Source organism: Lissotriton helveticus, chromosome 7 (genome assembly GCF_964261635.1).
Source record: "Lissotriton helveticus chromosome 7, aLisHel1.1, whole genome shotgun sequence".
Taxonomy (NCBI): Eukaryota; Metazoa; Chordata; class Amphibia; order Caudata; family Salamandridae; genus Lissotriton; species Lissotriton helveticus.
In genome coordinates this window covers 1,610,147,381-1,610,162,623 of record NC_136068.1, presented here as the reverse complement: position 1 = coordinate 1,610,162,623, position 15,243 = coordinate 1,610,147,381, and the positions used below count along the sequence as shown (strand labels likewise).

General features: G+C 45.6%; 1 protein-coding gene across 1 annotated transcript in view; it reads left to right on the top strand.

The window, feature by feature from the left end:
- LOC144770590 (cathepsin D-like) overlaps window positions 1-15,243 on the top strand; it is a 288,565-nt gene that overhangs the window by 162,806 nt on the left and 110,516 nt on the right. The window contains exon 4 of the mRNA XM_078655246.1: window positions 716-834. Coding sequence (XP_078511372.1) covers window positions 716-834 — 119 coding nt within the window. The remainder of the gene's footprint in view (window positions 1-715; window positions 835-15,243) is intronic.

Sequence of the window (15,243 nt, the reverse complement as noted above, 5' to 3'; positions counted from 1 at the left end):
CCCCCAGTATGATGACTCCTCACCCCCCTCCCCCACACACACACCCCCATGCACTGGGCCATCTAACCCTTTAGGTACTCCTGGGGCATACACTAGGCAACCAGTCGCAGTGGTTCGCCTCCCTATGACTGGATCATCTAATCCTAGAGGAACTCCTTAGGTGTACCTACGGAGACTCTTCAGGGGGTCACCTCCCCACCAAAGGGCCAAGTAATTATAAAGGAGTTTGTGCGGTGTACCTATGGAGATTCCTCAGGGGCTCACTCACCATCACTGGGAACTCTAATCCTAGAGGAACTCCTAGTGGAAGTCCTAGATACTCTTCAGGGGTTCACCTCCACACTCTGGTCCACCTAATCCTAAAGGAACTCCTGGGGTGAACCTACAGAGACTCCTCAGGGGTTCACCTCTCCACCACTAGCTGTCTGATTCTAGAAGAACTCCTGGGCCGTTCCTACAGAGACTATCTAGGGGTTTCCACTGAGCTGTCTAATCGTTGAGGAACTCCTGGGGTGTGGAGACTAGTAGGCTGTCTTAGACTAGGAGACAAGGCTTGGGTTGTATCTCTGGAGTTACCTCTCGTACTCACCACCTCACCAGTGTTTAGCTTTCTTTCATGGAACCTCATTGCACCACAATGAACAGTGCTTCTTTTCACAGGAGGTGATGCACTTTTATATCATCTTGACTAGCTCTTATTCTTCTTGATTCTTAGGGGTGCACAAGCGATACAACTCCGGTTCCTCCAGGACCTATGAAAAGAACAACACCGACTTCGCTATTCACTATGGAACCGGCAGTCTGACGGGCTTTCTGAGCCAGGACACAGTTACTGTAAGTGCACAAGGTGGTGACGTAAGAAGAACTAACGGGACTCTCACCACAAATCCATACCTGAGAACTTACCACATGTTAATCATACCTTAAGCCTAGTACACCTTTGCTCTGCAGTGCAGTGATATTTTTTGTATGCCTGAATTATGAAAGGTTTAGGGACAGCCTTGACTGTACATTTATTGTTGAGGGCCCAATCTGATGACATATGTGGCGACTAGGTTGCCCTATCCGCGTCACATGTCAGCTAAAAATCAGACTGTATTTGTTTTGTGGTTACAAAAGATTGGAAATTTATTGTGGTGCTATACAAGCTGAACTTCTTCTGAGTTGATCCCAATTTTACAATCCCCAAAGATTTTAAACCTAACGTGTTAATTGTAAACCAAACATTCGCCCTTGATGCTAAACTAACAGATGTTTATAGTAAGCCAACTCAGTGGTACTCGTTTTATCAACCCCAGAGGATGACAGGTTGTTTGGTCCAGCGAGGATTTGAACCTGTGACCATGAGGTTAAACATAGGGTTCTAGAGTAAATGCATTAGTCTTCTGAGCCACCGGTCCCAGCTTTCTGCATCGATTAGCCTTTTTGTTGTATTGCTATTACCCCAACAGTAAAACAATAATATTGTGGCACTGCTGAAGTATTTTTTTTTAATTTCATTTTAGCAACGTTAGTGAAATGTTGGTTCAGTGTTAGTTCCACATTATGGTCTGGTCTAATCCAGCTGAGGTATTTCACTAAAAGAAACCTGTTACTTCTGACCCGGTTCAGCCCTTTGATCCGGTAACATGCTGTGCCTGCTCCAGTTCAGCCCTTCAATTCAAGTGACATCTTGTGCCTTTACCAGTTCTGCCTTTTGATCCTAGCGACATGCTGTGCACGATCCAGTTAAGCGCTTCGATCTTAGTGACATGCTGTGCCTGTTCCAGTTCAATCAATCAATCAGGTTCTTGAAGAATGAGACTACTCACCCATTAGGGTCTCAAGGCACTGTGGGGGAGGGGGCTCTGTGGTACAGTCTAAGAGGCAGGTCTTGAGGTCCTTCCTGTATTGAGGCAGTGACAGTGATTACTTGAGATTTGGGGTCAGGGAGTTCCAGGTCTTGGCAGCGAGATAGGAGAAGGATCTTGCTACGGCCGAGGTCTTGTGGATCCGTGGGATGGTGGGGAGGGCCAGTTGGGCAGAGCAGAGGGTGTGCAGAAGGAGAGGCAATGATTAAGGTATGCAGGTCTGGCGTTGTGGAAGGCTTTGTAGGCGTGTGTGAGGAGCTTGACTGTGACTCTTTTGTTGATCGGGAGCCAGGGGATGTCTCTCAGGTAACCAGTGATGTGACTGTGGTAGGGGATGCTCAGGATGAATCTGGCGGAGACGTTCTGGATGTTCTGCAGTTTCTTTAGGAGTTTTTGGGTGGTGTCGGCATAGAATGCTTTGCTGTAGTTGAGTCTGCTGCTGATGAGCGCATGGGAGACATTTTCCTGGACTCGGTGGGGGTCCACTTGAGAATCTTCTGAAGCAAGAGGATGAGAAGACAATGATTTGGTTATTCATTGAGAGCAAGGAGTCCAGGATGATGCCGAGGTTTGGTGCGTGGCCCTTGGGTGTGGGGGGGAGGGGGGCAGTTCTGAGCACTGCAGGCCACCAAAAGTCATCCCAGGCAGAGGGGGTGGAGCCCAGGATGAGGACTTTGGCCATGTCTGAGTTGAGCTTGAGGCAGCTGTTCTTCATCCAGGTGGCAACTGCCTTCATCCCTTTGTGGAAGTTGTTCTTGTCAGATGTGGGTTCGTCGGTGAGTGAGAGAATCAGCTAGGTGTCTTTGACATGGGAGACGTTGTTGAGTCAGTGGCTTCTGACAGTGTCTGCAAGCAGGGCCATGTAGATGTTGAAGAGGTTGGGGCTCAGGGAGGAGCCCTGAGGCACTCCACAGCTGATCTCTGTGGATTCTGAGTGGAACGGTGGAAGTCTGACTCTCTGTGTACGGCCGGTGAGAAAGGAACAGATCAATTCTAAGGCTTTTTCACCGATGCCTGCCTCGTGGAGTCTGGCGCGGAGGGTGTGGTGGGAGACAGTGTCCTAGGCGGCCCGGAGATCCAGGAGGATGAGGGCTGCAGTTTTTCCTCAGTCGAGGAGGGTGCGGATGTCGTCTCTAGTGGCGAGGAGAGCGGTATTGGTGCTGTGGTGCTTCTGAAGCCCGATTGGGAGAGGTCTAGGATGAAGTTTGTTTCGATGGACTGGGATAGGTGGGTGTTTATGGCCTTCTCGATGTCTTTGGCTTAAGCACGTTAATCCTAGTGACATGCTGTGCCTGCTCCCGTTCAGTCCTTCTATCCTAGTGACATGTTGTGCCTGCTCCAGTTCTGTACTTCTGTGTCGGTGACCTTTTGTGTTCAGCCCCTAAGTCCTAGAGCGGCTGAGATTGTACCAGTTCAGAATTTCGATCTTACTGACCTGCTGTGCCTGTACCTTTTCAGCCCTATGATCCTAGTGACCTGCTGTGTCAGCACCAGGACATGCCTTTGATCCCTATGACCTGTTGTGACTGCACCATTTCATGCCTTTGATACTAGTGACTTTTTGTGTCTGCACCAGTTCTGTTCTTAGATGCTAGTGACTTTCTGTGCCTAAACAGTTTAGTAGTCAGTACTACAGTACTGTTATGTCTGTACTAGTTCAGACCTTCAATTCTAGTGACCTGCAATGCATGTACCAGTTCAGGCCTTCAATCCTAGTGACCTTCTGTGTATGTACTAATTCAAACTTTCAATTCTAGAGACCTGTTGTGTTTGTTCTTGTTCAGCATAGTCATCCTAGTGACCTGCAGTGCCTGAACCAGTGTAACCCTTCCATTCTGTTGACGTGTTGGGTCTTTACAAGTTCAGAGCTGCATCCTATTGACGTGTAGTCACTGCCATCCTATTGGCCAGTTGTATCTGTACATTTAACCTGATGTCTTTAGTTTCTACTCGTTGAGTTGTTCTTTGGTGTAGAGCAGACCTTTGCAGTAGCTCTGCGTGTCAGCAGTGATCCTCTTATACCTCAGCACAGCCTTCGACACTGTCAACCACCTAATCTTGGTCCATCGTTTTAGAAGTTTGGGGTTACTGGAGTAGCCTTAACATGGCTACAGTCTTTCCTGGCAGAGAGATCCTTCTAGGTGTTTGAGGGCGAGGTCAGTTCAAAACCAATGCCCCTCCACTGTGAAGTCCTCCAGGGCTCATCCCTACGTCCCACTCTTTTTAATGTTTACTTGGCTCCGCTTGGGGAGATTGTCCTCCCTTTTGGGTTTCACATAGTGACTTATGCTGATGATACCCAACTGGTTGTAGCACTAAACCACTCTGATAATGCCCTATTGGCCTCTGTCCCTGTTTAGAAGAAGTAGCCAAATGGATGAACCACTCGAATTTAAAATTGAACAGTGACAAGACCGAACTGAAGATGCTCGCAGGGAATGGACCGGCAATTATTAATTCCATGGTCCAGCCCTATCTGGCAAATTGTCGTTTGTTGCTCAGATGACCCAAATTTGGCTGTCATTCCTAGGATTCAGAAATTAAGAAAGCCAGAAGTGGCGGTCGTCTTTTCTCCTATAATGCCTCGAGATTATGGAACTCCCTCCCACTCCGCCCACGGAAGGAACCCAACCATCTTGCCTTTCGGAAACAGTTAAAAACCTGGCTCTTCCCCTAAGTGGTGCTGTGATCCTTCCCGGTTATCGTCCTCAGCGCTGGGATGCCTCTGGGTAGCCATGCGCTTAACAAATGCTGCTTCACTCACAGAATGTTCCCTAAGGACTTCATGCAATCTTCAACATTCACTATTAAAGAAATTGTAACCCTGCTCTTAAGGGTTGATATTTCGGTAACCCTGCAATTTAAAATCAGTATGTGCTAGAAATTGTGCATTTGCTGTTTGCCTGACTGATGGCTAAAGTATGTGTAGTAAAGAAGGGGATCCACAAACTCCAATGAATCCTTTAAAGTAGTTTAATCCAGAGGAAAACTCCACCCAACGCACGATGCATCTGCTCAATGGTAAACCTCAACGGTGACTGCTCACAATGTTAGAGACTTCCATCGAACAGCTACAATGCGCGCGAGGCATACATTTAAACAATAACACAATGACCATGAAGAATAATATCGCGTGTGCATCGTGCGGCGCGCCGCGCGATGTGCACTGATTACATAACACTACACCACCTTCCCCCCTACAACAGCAATTAGGAAAATTACAATAAAACGTACATATTTTCTAAAATCTGACAAAACCATCAAACTTCCTAGGAGCCCTGATGGTTATGCCGCGAGAAGACTTTGAAACATTCTGTGATTTGGAGGAACTATTAGGATGGACATGAGCATTTACAATTTGATTCGTATCAGCACGATTAACAGGAACATCCAACCAATGACTCCAATCAAGATCCTCAACAGGTTTGCACCGTCTACTCTTAATGATATCTGAATGATGATGTGAGACTTTTACAAGATGGCGTTTATTCCACCAACCCTTCCCGTCAACGAATGCAGCACCTTTACTAACTTTAAGGGCCTGTAAAGGTTCAAAGAACTTCAACTCCCCTTTTTTAACTCTATCGGGTTTCTTAATCAAAACCCAGTCTCCCACAAAAATATCTACATGTACAGAATTAGTTTTCATATCAAAATTGTTTTTCATTTGCATGCACTTGTCATTTACTTTCTTGCGAATAGCAACCACACAATCTTCTTATCCCCAGATAAATCCTGAAGCCAAGAAGGAAACAAATTTGAATGAGTGCCTCTGTTTCTTAAAGTAAAAGGAGAGACGCCTGTTGTACAGTGCGGGGAGGTGTTATAATGCCACACTTTGTCTCTGATGAAATCCCTCACATTAAGTTTGCATGCTAACGCCGTTGGACGCCCTCCTTAATCACTTTATTCGCCCTTTCTACTGACCCGTTAGACAACGGAGAATACAAAGCAACTTTGTTGTTTAATGTCCAAATCGCTAAGAAATTTCCTCATTTCATCGGAAATAAAATGCGTGCCATTATCAGTAACTATTATCCTAGGTGTACCTTCCACATTAAAAACTCTTTTCAAGAAAGAGATCGTAGAATCAGAATCGGGTGTTTTGACGAACTCATGATGCATCCATTTCGAATAATAGTCAACCAGTAAAATTACATACTTGCACTCTTGATCTAGAACCGAATACGGCCCAGAAAAATCAATACCAATTTTCTCCCAAGCAGATTGAGGAAACACAGTTGGACATAAAGGAACTTTCATAGTATGCCATTGTTTATCGGAGACTAGACACTCAGGGCAAGAATCAATCATCTTCCTAACTTGCTCATCCATAGAGGGCCACCAGTAGTGTTCCTTGATTCTCATAATGGTTTTGGTGACACCTAAATGTCGTCTATGAGCCTTGTTAATGATTAAAGGACGTAACTTGAAAGGAGGGATAAACTTGTCGCCTCTACGAACAATACCATTCTCAACCGAGAGTTCTTCAGAGACTTGAGCAAATCTACGCAATTCACCCTCCAAACACCTAGGTTCCGGCCACTGACGTGTCGAATAGTGAATAACTTTTTGAAGAACTGAATCACTCTCGTTGGCGGACTTCCAATCACTTTCAGATATAACTGGACTTAACTCACGCACTGCATCCACCATAGTAACACATTCAATATCTTCAGCAGAGATATCCTCATCATCATCCTTTACCATGGAAAGTCTCGAAAGACAGTCAGCTCGGAAATTTTTTCCACCATTAATATGTTTAACTTCAAAATGAAATTCTTGCAACTTAGAAACCAACCTCATTAACCTTGCTGACATGCAAGACGAATTGACTTTGTTGAAAATGTAAATAAGGCGTTTATGGTCGGTAACCAGTTCAAATTTTCGACCCCAAATATACATCCTGAACTTTTGAACCGCCCATACGCAGGCCAACGCCTCCCGCTCGATGGTACTCTACCTAGACTCAAAAGTCTTAAGGGAACGAGAAGCGAACGCAACGGTCTGCTCATGACCCTTTACCCATTTAGTCAACACTGCACCCAGGCCTGACATACTAGTGTCGACTGTTATGACCGAAAGACAATCGTCTCTAAAAGCGTGAAGAGCCTTGGCGGACACAATCAACTTTAACTTCACCAAAAACTTTGTCCAAATCAGGGGACCAAGTAAAGCTGCAACCTTTTCTTAATAACATACGAAGAGGTTCAACTAACTGAGAATAAGACGGCACAAACCTAGCGTAATATTCCGCCAACCCAAGAAATGACCTAAGGGAATCTTTATCAGACTGGGGTTTAGCATCCTCAATGGCTCTAATGACTGAGAATTTAGGTTTAATCCCCTCGTGAGAAACGGAGTGTCCTAAATAATCCAGTTCATTAACAGCAAACTTGCATTTGTCACCACGGACGGTCATTCTTTTGGACATCAAAATTGTGAGAACACGTCTCAAGATTGAGTTATGTTCCTTTAAAGACTTTGCATAAATTAAAATATCGTCAAGATATGCTTGAACCCCCACGACCTCATGAAAAAGAGAATCCATGAGTTTCTGGAAAACACTTCCAGCTGATGCTAAGTCTAAGGGAAGGCGCAAAAACGTATATGCCCCAAACGGTGTGATAAAAGTAGTTATCTCCTGTGACTCTTTTGATAACGAGACCTGATGGTAGGTGTTAGACGGGGATGTGGACCTTCTGTTCGGTAGTACCTGGGGGGCGCGGTTGTTCGGGCACCCCTAGGTCTTTGTTCTGTTTGCGCATCTCTATCTCCGCTAGCTTGCACTCGTGTTCGTATGCCAGTCTTTTTTCCTCGAGTTCTCTCTGTCTCTGCTTCTCCTCTCGCTCTTCTTGGAGCCGTAAGTGTTCTAAGTTCATTTTTTGTTCTGCCAGTTTCAATTCTCCGTCTAATTTGAGCCGTACCAGCTCTAACTCGTGAAGTCTATTTTTCTCTCGTTCTCGGATCTCTTCCCGGGAGAGATCCGTTCTCCTTTCTTCTGTCAGAGTGGTGTTTGGTTCCAGGGCTTCGGCGGTATTCGTCTCTGCCCAGGATTCTAGGGCGTGTTTGAAGTCCTCTTTCGTGCTCAGACCGGTGGTAGCAATGCCTAGTTCTATGCAAAATTGTTTTAGCTCTCGGTGGTTGTACTCTTCCAGTTTTTCCATCTGGAATTTCTCTGCAGATCCGCTCTCTCTGGTCGTCATTGTGGATTAGTCGTAGGGTGAGTTACTCTCTGTACGGTTACGCGTTGGTTCGGATCCCACCGCTGCCACCAATGTTAGACGGGGACCTGGAGGGTCGGCCGAGCACAAGGGGAGAGGCCTCCGGTGAGGGCCCTCTCCAGCGATCGTACAGACGAGTAACTTCCCCCCCCCCACAGATGGACGCCACACGAAGATCAGCTCAACACCTTTTATAGGCAATTCTTTGAGTAAGGTGGTACGATACAAGGAGATTAGGACACGATGATCCTCTCAATTCTAGTCTCTATTAGGGAAAGGGGGTAGCGGGACAGTCTTGGTACCTACAGGTACTGAGGTGAAACGGTGGTAGCTCACAATCCTCGAGCTCGGCGTTCGGACGGGTCAGACCGCGGCAGCGCCAGCAGGTCCCGAAGAGGTCGTAGGTGGCAACGGGCCGCGGCAGCGCCAGCAGGTCCCAACGAGGATGACGGTTACGACGGGCCGCGGCAGCGCCAGCTGGTCCCACGAGGATGAAGGTTGCAGAAGGCCGCGGCAGCGCCAGCAGGCAGGACAATAGTTCACAAGGCAGGGCTGCGGCAGCGCCAGCAGTCCGTCAAGGATGAGTTCTTCTTGGTGTCTCTCGACTCCAGGATACAACTGCCTTCCTGCTCTGGGGCTGCCCCAGTTATAGGTCTGGCGCCCTTTGATGTCCGGACCCTCGCACTGGGAGGTCGGGAGGTCCGGGATGAGGGAGTCCAGACACCCAGCAGGGGGGTGGAGCCAGCACCCGGGGAGGCTGGGGGCGATCGGCACCTGGCGGGGGAGAGCCATCGACACTTCTTTCTCCCATCAGCCTGCCAAGTGGTCCGTTCACCTCCTGGATGGATGGTGGTGCCGGGATGGCGGGGCCTGGCCGGGCCCAGGGTTGGGGTCGAGCTGAGGCCACGCGGCCGCGTGGTGCAGTGTCCAAGATGGCGGCTGGGCCGGGCAATGGGGCTGCCGGGGGCCCGGGCCCGTGACACAGAGATATCCGGGAGCAGGCGTCCCGGAGGGGACGGGTTGTGGGTTGCTTCTGCGGGTAGGCCCCGGGGAGCCGGTGTCTGGGCCCTGTCATGCGGGGAGGGAGCGAGCCCTTCGTGGGGCCTGTCCAACAGTAGGCATTTTAAATCAATCAGTAAAAACCACTTAGCACCACCAAGATTAGCGAGGAGTTCATGTATTTTAGGCAGTGGGTGACAATCGATGATAATATTCTTGTTTAGAGCGCGTAAATCCACGCAAAGCCTAATTTCGTCGTTCTTCTTGCATGCGACGACGATGGGGGCCACCCACTTAGAAGAACCCATCGGTTGTATAATACCTTGACCACAGAAGTCTTTTAAAGAACTTTCCAATTCCGCTCGGACACTCAAGGGGACGGATCGAACTTTAAGAGCCCCTGGGACTAATCTAATCCTATGTTCAAAACCTTCTACACTTCCCACCTTGTCACTAAACACTGACTTGAACTCTTGCATAATCTGTTTTGAGTTGAAAACCTGTGTGTTAGGCGAGTCACACTCAATACTCGAGATAGGCAGTTCCCTGACTTTGATTGGGTTATCGTCCCCGGGTACTAAGTATAAGCCCATGCGAGCGAGATCCTTCCAGCCAACTATATTTTTACCTTTTTCAGCAACATAGATCTTTGTTATGGTTTCCCTACCCAAACATTGGACCAGCCCTTCAAAATAACCAATCATGTTGATGTCCTTTTCCCCAAAAGCCTTTGGGTTTACGTCCGATTACAACAGATCAACCTTTCTTTTCCACAGATCATAAAAAGTGGAATCTCTTAAAATAGTGAATGGAGAACCGGAGTCCGCCATTACCTGTAAGGGAATACCATCAATTATTGCAGAACATAATGGACCTTTTATGTCATCAATTTCACCATTACAATCTAAGGTAACAACTATGTTGTTGATAGCATTGCTACAATAATCAATATCAGAATCAATACAATTTACCGTAGGTGTTTTCCTCTCGTTCCTACAAACACCTTGAAAATGTCCCACTTTTTTACAAATGAGACAACGCCTGTTGATGGCAGGACACCCTTGAAAGTTCCCAATGTGGTTCTTGGACCCGCATCTATAACAAAAAATAGATTGTTTCTTTTGAACAAATTTCACATTCTTATTTTTAACATTTACTGAGCAAATGGAACTGTCCTGGCATGAATCAACAGCATTAACTGAGTTAGTTCCACTTTTTGAAGCATCAGCCATCACCTTACTTGTAAGTGTAGAACGTTCAATGCTCAAGGAAAGGTCAATTACTTTGTCCAATGAAGGATTTTTGCATCCTAAAATCCTTTCTTTGATCTTACGGGAAGAACAATTAAAAACAAATTGATCCCTGATATAGTTGTCGCATAGTGGACCAAAGTCACATGTAGTTTCTAAAACTCTAAGAGCGGAAATGTACTCTTCAACCTTTTCATCCTCTGTGTTTCCTGGCGTAAAAATTATGCCTCTCCAACATAATGTTCGGCTCCTCTGCGAATTGTTTCCTTAAACGAGCCACTGCCTCAAGATAAACATTCCACTGACGGTCACCACCTTGAGATGCTGGTGGAGGAATAGTTGGAACACTTTGAAAAATTCTTTGTGCGGCTGGACCAAGGCAACCAAAAAGAATTGCAAATTTACGCTCAGGAGAGTAAGCAACAGCATCTATAGCAACAAGGTGATTCTCAAATAAAGCAAACCACTCCTTCCAAATGATTTCGGGACTCCCAGGTTTACTTAAGAAAGGAGGGGGTTGTGTGATTTGCTGAAGTTGTAAATTAGCCTTAATGTAATGAATGGCTCAAGACCCTAAGTGAAAAATAAAAACAAGGTGGGATAATTAAATGCAGTTAAGATAACAAAATAAAAGACAAATCACCTTGTAAGGATGCTGTTGTGAAAATACAACAATACCAATTCTAAACTGTAAGCTGTAATAAGGTGAAAGCAGTAACGTTTAAAAGACATAAAAAACGTGTGTCATAGTTCTTTGGTTTCCACAATGAACAGCGTGTGTTGAAAATAGTCAAAGAACTAATTAAATTTGAGCGTGCGTGCCGCTGAAATGACACGCAGAGAACAATCTGGTGGGCTGACACATAGACAATATAAGTGCTGCCACTAAAAGCGTGCGCGTCGCTGTAACAACGCGCTGAAGCCAATAACAAGTTGCAAGCTTTTGAAAGCGTGCGGGTCGCTGTAGCAACGCGCCGATGCTAACAACAAGTTGAGAGCTTCTGAAAGCGTGCGCGTCGCTGTAGCAACGCGCTGATGCTAATGACAACTTCGGAGCTTCTGAAAGCGTGCGCGTCGCTGTAGCAACGCGCTGATGTCGATAAACAAGCTGGTAGTTTCACATAAACAAGTGCTCCGTGATACGTAGGTTAAAAACTCTCCAGCCAATGAAAATATCAGAATAAGTGAACCAATCAGGGCGGTCACGGGCAAAACCAGAGTCACATGCAGGATTCAATGGCCAATCATGGTCGAATAACAGTCACATGGAGATTACAATGGCCAATCATCACGAAAGTTATAAAATGTGTTTGAAAATTGAGCAATCGCGCGTCCGAATTAAAATTATTCAACGTACCTCGTTCAGAAAGTGAATATGTACTGAAAATCCTACCCGGATATCCTCCAATTTGGAATCAATGGGAGTAAAGGTAGCAGGTACGTGCTTTTTTAAAGATGAAATGAAGAAGTACAAACGATGATAATCTCATGCGTGGGTATGGGTGGAGCCAGTTCCCGATCATCGCCAAATGTAGTAAAGAAGGGGATCCACAAACTCCAATGAATCTTTTAAAGTAGTTTAATCCAGAGGAAAACTCCACCCAACGCGCGATGCATCTGCTCACTGGTAAACCTCAACTGTGACTGCTCACAACGTTAGAGACTTCCATCGAACAGCTACAATGCGCGCGAGTCATACATTTAAACAGCACAATGACAGTGAAGAATAATGGCCTGCCGCGCGATGTGCACTGATTACATACCACTACAGTATGTCACATCTGTAGCTCTGTCATTTACAGATTTGTACCCATATTTCGGAATCATGCTTTTGCAAATTCACGCTGAGGTTGGTTTATTTTAAATGTTAAAGTTAGTTCCTTTGAGCAAAATCTTCCTTTGAAAGTGTAACATCAATTAAATAAATAACAGTAACATTATTTTTCTCTTTTATGATTATCTTGTAGTTTCATAGCATTACGACCAATGTGTCACAAATATCTACCTTTTTATCGACCTAACAAGAATAAATGGCAGACTCAAAGTAACTTGGATTTAAACCTGTACCATGCAGGGTGCCAACAGGTGCCTGCAGTGGATGTATTACCTTTCCTAATTATCTCATCCGATTTCCATTTTGCCTGCTCTTCCTTCAGTGAATCTCAAAGTTCACTCTTCCCAGTGTAAGAAGCTTACGGGTAGAACATCAGCAAATGAATTACTGAAGGTTCTTATGCGCGATGATCCAGAAACCTGATATTGATCTCTTGATATGTACAGGTGTTGTGAAGAGTTCCTGGTTTATTGCTGTTGGGCAAGGAACAAGATAGTTTAGAAATGCCCATGCTCCAGGAACAGGCCATCTCCAACGGAGAGAGAATGGTCAGATTAGTTGGCGATTCCTGGGAAACATGATTAGACTCGTATCGAAAAAAATACAGGGCATGGTATAGAGCTGGTAATGCAAAAACCTCATGAGGAAGTGCTAAATCCAGAGGAAAAACTACTGGCAGAATATCTCCAACCAGAGGGATAGTGCGGTCCACCAGGGGTTCTCTTCTGGGTTTAGCCAGCTCCACAAATCGAAGGAGTTCCAGATATCTCCCATACTTAAGTAAGCCCCAGTGTTCATAATTTAGACTTCTGCCTGGAGGGACTGCATGTGGTAGAACGAATTTTGAGTGGATACAAGTTCTCAAACCTTGAAGTCTATATGGAACATGCCTGGCAGGCCTGGCTTTAGCACTGGTGGAGCCCGGTGCGACAGTCACTTTTAGCGCCCCCACATCCCCTGACCGCCTCTTCGGATTCTCTCACTACCACCTACAAAAGTACCCCTCATCTCTCATATCATAAGATATTGCTAAACACAGCGCGCCCCTGAGGTCACAGCGCCCCCCTCAGAGGTCAGCGCTCTGTGCGGCTGCACCAGTCGCACTGCCCCAAAGCCGGTCCTAATGCCTGGATTAGCATTGTGAGGTGCTGGCACTGCGTTAAAGTGTCTGTTCTTTCTATGTGATCTAATAGAGTTTTAGGAGTAGTATAAGAGACTGGCTCCAGGCACCGCAGTTCGGGGGCGGAAAAAGAGGTGGAGGCTAAAGGCAGAAAAGGGGATAAGCACTTGCAAGAAGAGCAAGGACAAACTAGCAGAACCAGCAGACCAAACAGTGACATGTAGCCACATGTGAGCCACATGGGAATGATTGTTGGATTAGCCAATAGTATGTATGAAGAGCTTTAGGGCATCAGTTAGAAGCAGCCAGGGGTATTCTTGTATCAAAATTCATGAAGGTAGGAACAAGCAGTTTACTTTCTGTAGTTTCCACTCCTTGTCCAGACTCCTAAACCACAGAGGCAAATAAGAGGTTGTTGAAGCAAAGACAAGGGGTTAATGCTGTGATGTCATCAGGTTCAAAGGGTGAGCGATGTCACTCCCGCTCTCCTGGACTTTGTATTGAATTGATATCCATGGCTCAGCTATGCTATGGGTTCCTGATGGCAAATCATTTTCTCTCGGTCTCGGGTACTCGCTTCCTCCATCTCCATATCACCATCTCCCATTACTTTTCAACCCAACACAAGCACTGGGGAATGTATGACGTTACAACACATACATTTACAATGCATGCCTTTAAAACACAGTTTTTACATCGCAACATCCTTTACAACGCATTCTTTTACATAGCATGCCATTACATTGCATTTTCAGAAACTACCTTTATAACGCATTCCATTACATCGCATTATACCTTTACAACGCATACCATTACAATGCATACCATTACATTGCATTTAAGGTAAGTGTTAGATAGTATAGGGATAATAATTACTATTCTAACTCCAGTGAGTACAACAGTAGGGTAAGTGTCGAATAGTGTAGGGGTACAAATTATTATTCTTACTCCACTGAGTGCAACAGTAGGGTAAGTGTTGGATAGTGTAGGGGTAAAAATTACTATTCTAACTCCAGTGAGTGCAACAGTAAGGTAAGTGTTGGATAGTATAGGGGTAAAAATTACTATTCTAACTCCAGTGAGTGCAACAGTAGGGTAAGTGTTGGATAGTATAGGGGTAAAAATCACTATTCTAACTCCAGTGAGTGCAACAGTAGGGTAGGTGTTGGATAGTGTAGGGGTAAAAATTACTATTCTATCTCCAGTGAGTGCAACTGTAGGGTAAGTGTCGGATAGTGTAAGGGTACTATGTGTTGTAATGGTATGCGTTGTAATGACTTGCGATGTAATGCCTGCGTTGTAGTGACATGCATTGTAATGACATGCGTTGTAGTGACATGCAATGTAATGGCTGCATTGTAATGACATGCGATATAAAGGATGTTGCGATGTAATGACTGCTATGTAAAGGTAGTGCGATGTAATGACTGCGTTGTAAAGGTTGTTTCCCCCACTGGTTACTGGTGAGATGCAATACTGCCCAGACCTCGATTTGCACACCTGCAGCTGCTTCACTTGTGTTAGTTGCCTGTTCACCTGGTCTTGTTTGCACCCGTGGAATTGCAGCTTTATGAATGGTTGCTTGAGAAAGGCATGTAAGCGTCATGCTCAATAAGCATAAGCCCACCTGGCACACATCTTATCCACATGTTGAAACCTCTCACATTATGCTTCTTTTTTCTTTCCCTTACATTTCCCAAAACCAAAGACCTTCAAAGCACTTCATGTTACACACTCATACACTTTTCCCCAACCATGTCAGCATGCAGCCCTGACTAATCTCTCCTTTCAGCACCGACTAAACTGGCCTCTAACCAACTCATCTATCACTCAGGACTTAAACAAACCTTTGAGTTCCAGGCCACTGTGACTCATAATTCTTTTCTTTGAGTATGGAATGCTGATCTGCCTGCAACAAACCTTCCTTTGTTACTGAACATTTTGACCCTCACAGTCCACGTTTGGA